This window comes from Rhamphochromis longiceps, linkage group LG18 (genome assembly GCF_057381845.1).
Source record: "Rhamphochromis longiceps isolate RC_006_pf linkage group LG18, R_longiceps_female_GT1.1, whole genome shotgun sequence".
In the NCBI taxonomy this organism is placed as follows: Eukaryota; Metazoa; Chordata; class Actinopteri; order Cichliformes; family Cichlidae; genus Rhamphochromis; species Rhamphochromis longiceps.
In genome coordinates, this window is record NC_140574.1 from 431,870 (window position 1) to 443,934 (window position 12,065).

General features: G+C 40.3%; 1 protein-coding gene across 7 annotated transcripts in view; it reads right to left on the reverse strand.

The window, feature by feature from the left end:
• Positions 1-12,065, reverse strand: part of amph (amphiphysin) — a 47,868-nt gene that overhangs the window by 33,361 nt on the left and 2,442 nt on the right. For all 7 annotated transcript variants that reach the window (XM_085388059.1, XM_085388058.1, XM_085388057.1 and 4 more), the window contains exons 4-7: positions 9,638-9,732; positions 9,452-9,547; positions 9,267-9,374; positions 9,056-9,141 (exon numbers count right to left, since the gene is read on the reverse strand). In XM_085388059.1, coding sequence (XP_085244185.1) covers positions 9,056-9,141; positions 9,267-9,374; positions 9,452-9,547; positions 9,638-9,732 — 385 coding nt within the window. The remainder of the gene's footprint in view (positions 1-9,055; positions 9,142-9,266; positions 9,375-9,451; positions 9,548-9,637; positions 9,733-12,065) is intronic.

Below are 12,065 nucleotides of genomic sequence, written 5' to 3' on the forward strand. Positions count from 1 at the left end.
GTGAGAGGACAGAGTGCAGTGCGATGGAGACTGCATCCTCTGTGCTCCTGTTCTGGCGGTATGCGAATTGGTGGGGGTCCAGGGTGGGGGGAGACAGGATTTGTAGTGTGCTAGGGCCAGCTGCTCTAAGCACTTAGTGATGATGGGGGTGAGTGCTACTGGGAGGTAGTCACTGAGGCTAGATGGGTTGGAGTTTTTGGGTATCGGGACAATGGAGGTGGATTTGAAGCAGGCCGGTACCACAGCGTGGGCCAAGGACAGGTTGAATATGTCTGTCAGCACTCCTGCAAGCTCCCCAGAACACGCTCTGAGAACACGCCCGAGGATGCCATCAGGACCTGCAGCCTTGTGGACATTACCTGTAATACCTACAGCATGTTCTAATCGCTCTAATAGGATATTATGGTCGACAGTATCGAACGCTGCACTGAGGTCTAGCAGGACAAGCACAGAGACGAGTCCACTGTCAGAGGCCATAAGAAGATCATTTGTAATCTTCACTAAAGCTGTTTCTGTGCTGTGATGAGCTCTGAAACCTAACTGAAACTCTTCAAATAAACCATTCCTCTGCAGATGATCTGTTAGCTGTTTGACAACTACTCTTTCAAGGATGTTTGATATGAAAGGAAGGTTGGAGATTGGCCTATAATTAGCTAAGACTGCTGGGTCTAGAGATGCTTTTTGAGTAAAGGTTTAACTACCCCTTGTGATGTCCACGGGTCATTTTTGTCCTCTAAAGAAATCTTTTGCTATCAAAAATGTGTTTTTTATTCATCAAATGGTCTGAAAATAACAGAAGTTATTCATTACTATACTATGAATGATTGGAATAAGTTTTAAGTAATTTGATTTATTTATGTGGTTTTTATTGTATTTTATAACGTTGGTGGTCCTCGTGGACAAAAATGACCCCAAAGTACAAAGTGTTGCAAAGAGCCGTATTTTCACACCATACTGCTTTCAAACATCTTTGATCTTGGATCACTGATGTGTGGGGTCAAGCACTGGTCATAACAACCACAACAGGCAGCACAATGAGGAGGCAGGTGCTCTATATTCAATGAAATTTTATTTATACAGCGCCAAATCACAACAACAGCCGCATCAAAGTGTTTCGTATTGTAAGGTAGACTCTACAATAATACATACACAGAAAGTATCCTCAAAAGCCTCCATTGCACTGGAGATTTGCATACTTTGATGAGCATACTTTTTTTTACCATGTTGTGCAAAGCAATGACCAGTAGGACAAAGCACATATTGTCCTCTAGTATAATGAGGAGGGAGAATCAATGTTCAGGAAGATCCAGGGTTAGAAGATATAGAAACTATTTGTCAATATTTAGAGCACATGCTACCCTTTCTCTGAAAAAGCACATCAGCCACCTGCAGAAGTGGAAGAAGGCTATGAAGTGAAGAAAAGTGATGAAGAATCTGAACTATGTTCAAGTAGGTTCTCAGGCATCCAGGACATGGTAGTCTGAGGAGCTTGGAGAGAAAGTGACTGGGCTTCTTGAAGTTTCTTGAATTTTCAGAATGTGAAACTGAAATAGAAGATGTGTCAGAGGACTACACATCATCCATTTCAATTATCAATCAATCAATCAATCAATCTTTATTTATAAAGCACTTTTCATACAAAAAAAAAATGTAGCACAAAGTGCTTTACATAGTTAAAAGCAGCCCACCCCACCCTCCAACTCACTCCCCACACTCTCATTAACATAAATGATGTGAATACACACATACCCCCCCCCCCCTCCCACACACACACACACACACACACACACACACACGCGCACACTTAAAGAGTAAAAATTGGGCTGGGCTTCGCATGAGCCAAGTGAGGAAACACTATAACAGGGAGCCGTCTGCACCGGGAGCCGGTCACAGACCGCAGCCTCCAGGCTGGGCACACAGCAGGAGGGAGGCCAAGGAGCCCCCCAGCCAGGCTGAGAGGACCCCCAGAGACCCAGCAGCCAGTCGATCACAGCCCCGGTGCAGAGAGCGCCCTCTGAGGAAACACTGGAGATATGACACAATAGGATATATACAGGGTAAAACGATAAAGTAAATAAGAACAGGATACAATATAAATATAAATAGAGTAAGAAGATTAAAAAATGAATAAGAATAAAATCAATAAATATTAGGTAAAGTCTAAATTAATAATAGAATAACAGGATAGAATAAATAAGCATAAAATAAATAAACGCTAAGTAAAAGCTAAATTAAAAAGGTGGGTCTTGAGCCTGTTCTTAAAAACATGTACGTTCTCTGCGGCCCTGAGCTCCTCCGGCAGGCTGTTCCACAGACGAGGACCATACCACTGAAAAGCTGCCTCTCCGTGAGTATGTGTCCTGACTTTAGGGACAATTAAAAGGCCAGCACCAGAGGACCTCAGGGTCCGCGAGGGTTCGTATGGTAAAAGCAGATCTGAGAGATAAGAAGGCCCAAGACCATTAAGACATTTAAAAACCAATAAAAGAACTTTAAAATCGATCCTGAAACACACGGGGAGCCAGTGCAGCGATTCTAAAACCGGTGTAATGTGGGCCCGCCCTCTGGTCTTCGTCAGCACACGAGCTGCCGAGTTTTGCAAAAGTTGTAAAGTTGAAATATTCTTCTTAGGAAGACCAGAGAGCAGGGCATTACAGTAATCAATGCGACTGGTAATAAAAGCATGCATCAGCATCTCTGTGTTGGCCCGAGAGAGAATAGGGCGGACTCTGGCTATATTTTTTAGATGATAAAATCCAATTTTGGTCACATGTTTAATATGTGGGATAAAACCAAGCTCAGAGTCAAAAATAACACCCAGGTTTTTCACTTGTAGTGAAGGACATAGTGAAAATGCCTCTAATTTAGACAAGAGTTTCTCTCTCTGAGCCTTGGGACCGACGATTAAAACTTCAGTTTTGTCCTGGTTAAGCTGTAAAAAGTTTTCTGCCATCCAAGATCGTATATCTAAGATACAGTTAAAAAGGGCATCCATTGGTCTGGTGTCATCAGGAGACACGGAGATGTACAGCTGAGTGTCATCAGCGTAACTGTGGAAGTTCACTCCATGCCTCCTGATGACACTGCCGAGAGGGAGCATATACAAATTAAAAAGTACAGGGCCTAAAACCGACCCTTGAGGCACACCACATGTCATTTTATGGATCTTAGAGGAGCATGTATCCATACTCACCATAAAAGATCTGTCAGAGAGATAGGAAGTGAACCAGTTGTGTACAGCACCAGAGAGGCCCACCATGTGTTTCAGTCTGTTTAAAAGAATAGCGTGGTCTACTGTATCAAAGACTGCGCTTAGATCCAGCAGCACCAGGACTGAGAGCTTTTGGGCGTCCCAGTTACATCTAAGATCATTTAAAACCTTTAGGAGAGCCGTCTCTGTGCTGTGGTTCACCCTAAATCCAGACTGGAATATCTCCAGGATCTGTCTATCATTGAGAAAATCAGTAATCTGAGTAAAAACAAGTTTTTCTAAGACTTTACTTAAAAATGGTGAGTTGGATACAGGTCTGTAGTTATTAAAATCATTACAATCCAAATTGCTCTTCTTCAGAAGGGGCCTCACCACCGCCGTTTTAAAGGCAGCAGGGAAGACACCCAACTGAAGAGAGCAATTCATCATGTATAAAAGCTCAGCCTCAAAAAATCCATAAAGTGTTTTAAAGAGTGAAGAAGGGATTGGATCTAAAAGACATGTGGTGGGTCTCACTGTGGAGAAAACTTTCTGAAGGTTCTCAGCATTAACCAGGACAAAGCTGTCCAGTGTCTCTTCAGGTACAATCGAGCCCTCAGATGTGTTTACAATCATATCGCGATTAGATAAAATATCAGATCTGATGGCGCTGATTTTTCCCCTGAAGTGGTCTGCAAACTGCTCACAGAGCGAGTCTGTGGGGGTTCTTTGGGAGCTGTTAAAATCAGGGTTAAATAAATGATCTATGGTGGAAAAGAGGACCTTGGGATTATTTTTGTTATTACTGATTATTTTGGCGAAGTATGAATTTCTTGAATTCCTTAATGTATTATTGTACATTTTAAGTTGCTCGCAAAATATTTGATGGTTGATAGTATTTTTATTTTTCCTCCACCTCCTTTCTGCTGCCCTGCAATTTCTTTTGAGTTTTTTGACTTCTTCGTGATGAAGACAAAGAATCAAGCAGGAAAGAGGAATCAGCTGAGACAGAGGAATATTTGCAGTAACGTGAGGAAACACTGATCTGGTCTTCTAACCTTCCCAGTGACAGACGATGCATGACTCTCTCATGTGCCTCAGAGAAAGATGATCTACCACAGTCCAAGCACATGTGCCAGGTCCCATACTCCTTCAGTGGCTTTTCTACTCGAGTACTGAAAGCATTATACACAGTGTATTCTGCTTGTATTCTGCTTTTTAACGTTCACGTGCCAATGGATGCATCAGAGACCAAGTTGGGGTTCAGTAACTTGCCCAATGACACCTTGGTAAGAACTCCAGACTAGAGCACACAGAGATTGAACCAACAACCATCCAATTAGCAGATGACCTGCTCTACAGCCAACTCGATGACGAACAAGGAGGGACAACGAGAGAGGAAGAAAAATGGACCGAATGCAGCTGTAGGCATATGTGGGTGTGTTGATTCTTACTGCCGTGCATCCAGTAGAGTCGCTACGGCCAGTTTATGACATCCTGAGTCTGGTAGAGAAGTTTTAAAGGTGACACAAGATTAATCACAGAAGCACAAAAAGGACATAATTTCTTGATAAAGACACAATAGATGATCATCGTTCATGACACAAACGTGCTCCCATTTGAGGTGTATGGTGTGTGTTGGTGTTGACTTGACTTGAAACACAAGTGGGTGTTCCTCCTGCTGTGATGTAAGATCCTGGTACTGATGTGACTGTATGAGCACCAAGTCCCCTTCAAAGGACTCTGTCCCCTCCAACAGAACATCCAAGTAAACCAGGGAACTTTGAGACAAAAACATGGGCAGCATGTGATGCAGGTCCAGCTGTACATGGAACATGCTCTTGTGCGATGGCAAACCGTCTGTCCTGCAGTCAGGACACGCGAGTTGTCCCTAACATTGCAGGTTTCCAAAAGAAAACAATCACCTGTAACAGCTTGTTTACTGTATATGACCCTTGGCCTGCAACTGCAGAAAGAATGCTGTCCATGATGGGACCAGTGCAGAGGAATAAACCTGAGCTTCCTCCTGCACTTGGGTCAAATATGGACACGCCTTTGTCCTCATGAAAGTTTGCCTTCACTCAGACTCATGCCCTCCTACCATGCCAAAATATAGAAAACTGTCAGGCAATGAGTTGAAATAAAGTTGAATAAAACCTTGAAACACAGAGATGGATGATATTTTATACTTGTTGCTTTATAAACAGTCAAAGCAAACGGGGTCATTTTTGAGCCCTGAGGACCACAGGTGTGATTATGTGCTGCCATTTAAAATTTATAAATGGTTCAAAAAAAGAATTCTCACTAAAGTTCAACATACAGCACTCTGTATGTTGAACTTTAGTGAGAATTCTTTTTTTAATTTTTAATTTTTATTTTTTTTTTAATATTTAATTTAATTAAATATTTAATTTTCTTGCTTTATTTTCGCTAAAAAACAGGGTGTATTTTTAGTAAACAAGGTCTGGTGGCCCTAAAATGTAAAATGTTGGGTAAATTATGTGTTAATGTGTTGGTCTTAAGTAAAACTAAGGTGTAACACTGAATTGATTGTCAATTTATACTTTTTACTTTAAAAAAACAGTCAAATGAAGTGGGGACATTTTTGACCCCTGAGGACCACCAGTGTGATTATTTGCTGCCATTAAAAAAATTTATAAACGCTTGAAAAAAAACTTTCTCACTAAAGTTCAACATACAGCACTCTCTAGTTATTCAGATAGTCAAAATTATCTAAACAATTAAATATTTTATTTTCTCAATTTGTTTTCGCTAAAAAACAGGGTGTATTTTTTGTAAACAAGGTCTGGTGGCCCTAAAATGTAAAATGTTGAGTAAATTATGTGTTAATGTTAGAGATGGACCGATACCGATATTACGTATCGGTATCGGTCCGATACTGACCTAAATTACTGGATCGGATATCGGAGAAAAATAAAAAATGTAATCCGATCCATTAAATATCACGAAAGCACCTCACAAAACTTGCAACACGCCGTAACTCACCTCAGAACGTTAGCACGTCAGAGCAGTATGCATCACGTGATAGAGCGGCTGTGGCATGCGGGACCTGTCGGTGGTCTGGATAGCATTTGGAGCTTCGCTAGCAACCCAGCATTTCATCTCCGACAAAGTTATCCCGAGAGAAGTAAAGCAAGTGTGTAAGTCCATCTCTGAATGTAAAGCATTCCTGCGTTAAGCTTAACAAGCGATATATGGAGCGACTGACTCTCCTGCTGCTACTTCAATCATGAAACTGCTTAACGATCAGCTGATCGGCTTTTCTGTCGCGAGTCCGTCTCTCTAGTTTGTTTTTGGCCCACTTTGCACCAGAAAGAGTAAACCAGCGGCTGAACAACAGCAGCACGTTTAAGCTTGATCAGCTATTGTTAGAATGTATTTAATATTACTTTCTACTCGAGGATCTTTTTCTACGTAGCTGACGCTGGTAACTGTGCAGGGGCGGAGCTAGCAAAGTTTAGCCAGGGGGGCCGATAGGGCATTAACAGGGAAAAGGGGGCACAAAGACATACTTTTCTTTCTTATTCTCATTTAAAATGTCGAGCTTTTAATAAATAATTATCTGACACCCAAAGTTTTAATTTGATGTAAAATGAATAGAAGTCAATTACTGTATATAGTAACTGTTAAGTCTAATATACCCTAGTAAGCTATAGTACTTTGTCCTTTGGGAAGGTACCATCTGTGCAGTCTGCAATTTTGTTGAAGAAAGATGTTGAATCTATTTAATATTTCTTGAAAAATAATTGATTTCTGTGCATTTTTTTTCACACTGCATCAAATTAAGGTTGATTACGTCGATTAAGCATCATGAGGTGGAGCGTGAGGGGTGGTTCCCTATTTTTTATTTTTTTATTTTTGTTGTTGCTGGGAGTTGGAACCCTATTAGTTAGGTTGCTTAATATTTATGCTAAGTACTCTTTAAAATACCAGAATAGGGAGGATGGTGTAGGTTTAAGTTTATTAGATTGATCAGTATTGCTGAACTATGAAATATTTTTTTTTGCATACAGGTATAACAGAATAGCTTTAGTGTAGTTGTTGTTTTAAACTTGAGTATGAACTTATACAAAATGCAGCAAGATATTTAAAAAACAGTTTTGTTGATTAAAAAACACTATATCGGATTCATATCGGTATCGGCAGATATCCAAATTTATGATATCGGTATCGGTATCGGACATAAAAAAGTGGTATCGTGCCATCTCTAGTTAATGTGTTGGTCTTAAGTAAAACTAAGGTGTAACACTGAATTGATTGACAATTTATACTTTTTACTTTAAAAAAACAGTCAAATGAAGTGGGGTCATTTTTGACCCCTGAGGACCACCAGTGTGATTATGTGCTGCCATTAAAAATTTATAAACGCTTGAAAAAAAACTTTCTCACTAAAGTTCAACATACAGCACTCTCTAGTTATTCAGATAGTCAAAATTATCTAAACAATTAAATATTTTATTTTCTCAATTTGTTTTCGCTAAAAAACAGGGTGTATTTTTTGTAAACAAGGTCTGGTGGCCCTAAAATGTAAAATGTTGAGTAAATTTTGTGTTAATGTGTTGGTCTTAAGTAAAACTAAAGTGTAACACTGAATTGATTGACAAGTTATACTTTTTACTTTAAAAAAACAGTCAAATGAAGTGGGGTCATTTTTGACCCCTGAGGACCACCAGTGTGATTATGTGCTGCCATTAAAAATTTATAAACGCTTGAAAAAAAAATTCTCACTAAAGTTCAACATACAGCACTCTCTAGTTATTCAGATAGTCAAAATTATCTAAACAATTAAATATTTTATTTTCTCAATTTGTTTTCGCTAAAAAACAGGGTGTATTTTTTGTAAAGAAGGTCTGGTGGCCCTAAAATGTAAAATGTTGAGTAAATTTTGTGTTAATGTGTTGGTCTTAAGTAAAACTAAGGTGTAACACTGAATTGATTGACAAGTTATACTTTTTACTTTAAAAAAACAGTCAAATGAAGTGGGGTCATTTTTGACCCCTGAGGACCACCAGTGTGATTATGTGCTGCCATTAAAAATTTATAAACGCTTGAAAAAAAACTTTCTCACTAAAGTTCAACATACAGCACTCTCTAGTTATTCAGATAGTCAAAATTATCTAAACAATTAAATATTTTATTTTCTCAATTTGTTTTCGCTAAAAAACAGGGTGTATTTTTTGTAAACAAGGTCTGGTGGCCCTAAAATGTAAAATGTTGAGTAAATTTTGTGTTAATGTGTTGGTCTTAAGTAAAACTAAGGTGTAACACTGAATTGATTGACAATTTATACTTTATACTTTAAAAAACAGTCAAATGAAGTGGGGACATTTTTGACCCCTGATGAACTGCATTGTATGCAAATCGGGAGGACATCACAAGGGCTACAGCCAGCTTGAAGGCCTGTGGTACATAGCTGATTATTAGAGATAGGTTGATCATATTTAAGATCGAAGCATTAATTAATGGCAGGACTTCTTTGAGCAGTTTTGTAGGAATGGGGTCTAAAAGACACGTTGATGGTTTGGAGGAAGTAATTATTGAAGTTAACTCAGAAAGATCAATTGGAGAAAAAGAGTCTAACTTAACATCAATGGTACTAAGAGTAGCTGTAGAAACCATCGCAGGTTGCTACATATGGCCTGGAACTAATCAGTGTTTTAATAATAACTTGTTCAATCTATCAGGGATCATGTACAAAAGCAGTCTTCTCTAAGATGTCAGTATTAAAATCCAGACTCAAACCAGGAGCTCGTTGTTCAGGAGCTTTAACCTTTTTTCTTATAAGTTACTCACCCTGAAATTTTAGTTGCCCACTCAAACCTAGCATGCTATGTCAAAACTCACCGATCCCAAAGAGTAGGCAGTTCTTCCTGTAGACCAGTATTCAACTCATCAAACACCTTCTGTGCCTTTTTGAGCTCCTCCTCTGCCTACAGACAAAGTTCATGATTAAATCAACTACAAAACACCTGCACAGATACAACAGCTGCACAGGTAACAGGAAACAGCTGATCCTTTATCTTGTGAATGTCCGTCTACACATGAAATGACTCACTTTGATCATCTTGCGGTCATTCTTCATCCCAGACGTCTGCATGGTTTCCATGTGGTGTCGGGCACTGTCATAGTCAATGAGTTTGCGGCTTCTTTTGGCGACACGGGTCTGAAACGAAAAGAAGTTGAGCTTTCATGACATGCATCCATTTCAGAAAATCATTCCCTAACCAAACTGTTGATTGCCTTGAGATCTGGAAACTGCTGCAGGTATGCATCCAGATTTAGCAGTGTCGAGTCCACCAGCTTGTTGTGGAAGTCTTCCCACAATGCATCACAGTCCTGCAGAAAATAGAAACCTAGGTTTATGGTACATATTTCAGGTGGATTTTGGTGTTCTTCTGTACTCTGGGATGTTTTTATGACTCTGACCTTCCCGATGGTCAGGACGTCATCCTTTCCATGCCAGTCGGGTTCATAGACTTCGTGCAGAGACTGAGTCAGGTTGATGGATGCTTGCTGCATCCCTGCCAATGACAGTACAATTTCAGCTGGTGGTCACAATGGCAACATTTAACTTTGCTACTCACTGCGTAAAGAAGATAAGCTTTTCTCTATCGTCCTGTCCGGAAATTTTAAATAGTGAGGTCAGAGCTCTGCCCACCTGCGCCATCTAACTGAAACCTTTTCTGTGAGGCTATGTTAGTTTACTCAGGAGTTGTAGTTCAATTTAATTCAGTTCCATTTTAATTATACAGCACCAAATCATAACAGTCACCAATTATTACTTCCAGGCTGGACGACTGTAATTCATTATTATCAGGAAGTCCTAAAAACTCCCTGAAAAGCCTTCAGCTAATCCAAAATGCTGCAGCAAGAGTCCTGACAGGGACTAGAAAGAGAGAGCATATTTCTCCTGTTTTGGCTTCCTGTTAAATCCTGAATTGAATTCAAAATCCTGCTCCTCACATACAAGGTCTCAAATAATCAGGCCCCATCTGATCTTAATGACCTTGTAGTACCATATCACCCTATCAGAGCACTTCGCTCTCGCTCTGCAGGCCTACTTGTTGTTCCTAGAGTATTTAAAAGTAGAATGGGAGGCAGAGCCTTCAGTTTTCAGGCCCCTCTTCTGTGGAACCAGCTTCCAGTTTGGATTCAGGAGACAGACACTATCTCTACTTTCAAGATTAGGCTTCAAACTTTCCTTTTTGCTAAAGCATATAGTTAGGGCTGGACCAGGTGACCCTGGATCCTCCCTTAGTTATGCTGCAATAGACGTAGGCTGCCGGGGATTCCCATGATGCATTGAGTTTTTCCTTTCCAGTCACCTTTCTCACTCACTATGTATTAACAGACCTCTCTGCATTGAATCATATCTGTTATTAACCTCTGTCTCTCTTCCACAGCATGTCTTTATCCTGTCTTCCTTCTCTCACCCCAACCTGTCACAGCAGATGGCCCCGCCCCTCCCTGAGCCTGGTTCTGCTGGAGGTTTCTTCCTGTTAAAAGGGAGTTTTTCCTTCCCACTGTCACCAAAGTGCTTGCTCATAGGCGTTATAAATAGGGGTGGGTTTTAATAATCGATTCATCGATTAAAATGGATGCTGGCTTGGATAATGTAATATCGATTCATTAAAATCCTGAATCGATTTTTTTATATAAATGTATTTTGCCCAAAATTCCAGAATCTCAGGTAGAACGTCACAAAATTTCAACAACCACCAAACATTTAAAACAGTAAATGAGAGCAGGAACACGGATTCTGCACAAAGACGTAAACACAAAGCGCGGACCTGCGGATCAGAATCAGTGAGATGTCGGCTTTCAGCCCCGACCGTGTCCGTGCCGTCAGGTAAGAAAGGCGACATCTCACTGATTCTGATGTGTCGGCGGGTCCGCGCTTTGTGTTTACGCCCTTTTTGCGCTGATTCTAAAGCTGCTAGTTTGATCTCTCTCCAGACAATATTGACTGAACCAGCAGCAAAAGAAGATCCAAACTACGCTTCACATAAACATCGTCATGGACTCCCTCTGACTTTTGCTGTTTTGCTTCCACCACAATAAAATCACACTTCATGCACAGCTCTCTCTCTCTCTCTCTCTGTATACTTCAAGAACAGTTTCCCGTCTATCCCTGAAATCTGTTTTCTGCATTATTCGCTTGCTTGTTACGCACCGTCTACCGTTGTTTACAGCGCTGTCGGCCGCTGTTTTTTTTTTCCTTTTACTTACTTCCAAAAAGAAAACCTAATTTCTGCCGTTCAACAGGCTTCTGAACAAATTTAAACTTTTTAAAATTATGCAAAATGCAAAACGCTCAGCTGTGTCTCTAATAAAACCGCTGTAACTTCAGAGGTGATGTTCATAAGTTGATTAATGATTTTCTTTCGTTTTTGATCTACTGCAGAATATTTTTATAAAATCTCAGGCCAGGAAAATCACCTCCATGTTTTCTGTGTTTTATCTTCAGCTGCTTTGACACAAAGGCCTCTGCTGTGATGCTCACACCTGTGATAAAGTCTCGCAAGTGTCAGCTTCCTTTTTATAGATACAAAAATATGTAAATGTACTGATCTGAATTATAATATTTCTGGCTGTCTGAGGCAAAATTTCCCAGATTCAAATCGAATTGAATCGAATCGTGGATCGAATCGATTCAGGACCTTGTGAATCGGAATCAAATCAATTCTAGAAATCAGTGACGATACCCAGCCCTAGTTATAAAGCACCCTAAAGCGACTGTTGTTGTGATTTGGTGCTGTATAAATAAAACTGAACTGGGCGCCTCCTGGGTGAGGTGTTCCAGGCATGTCCCACCGGGAGGAGGCCCCGGGGCAGACCCAGGACACGCTGGAGA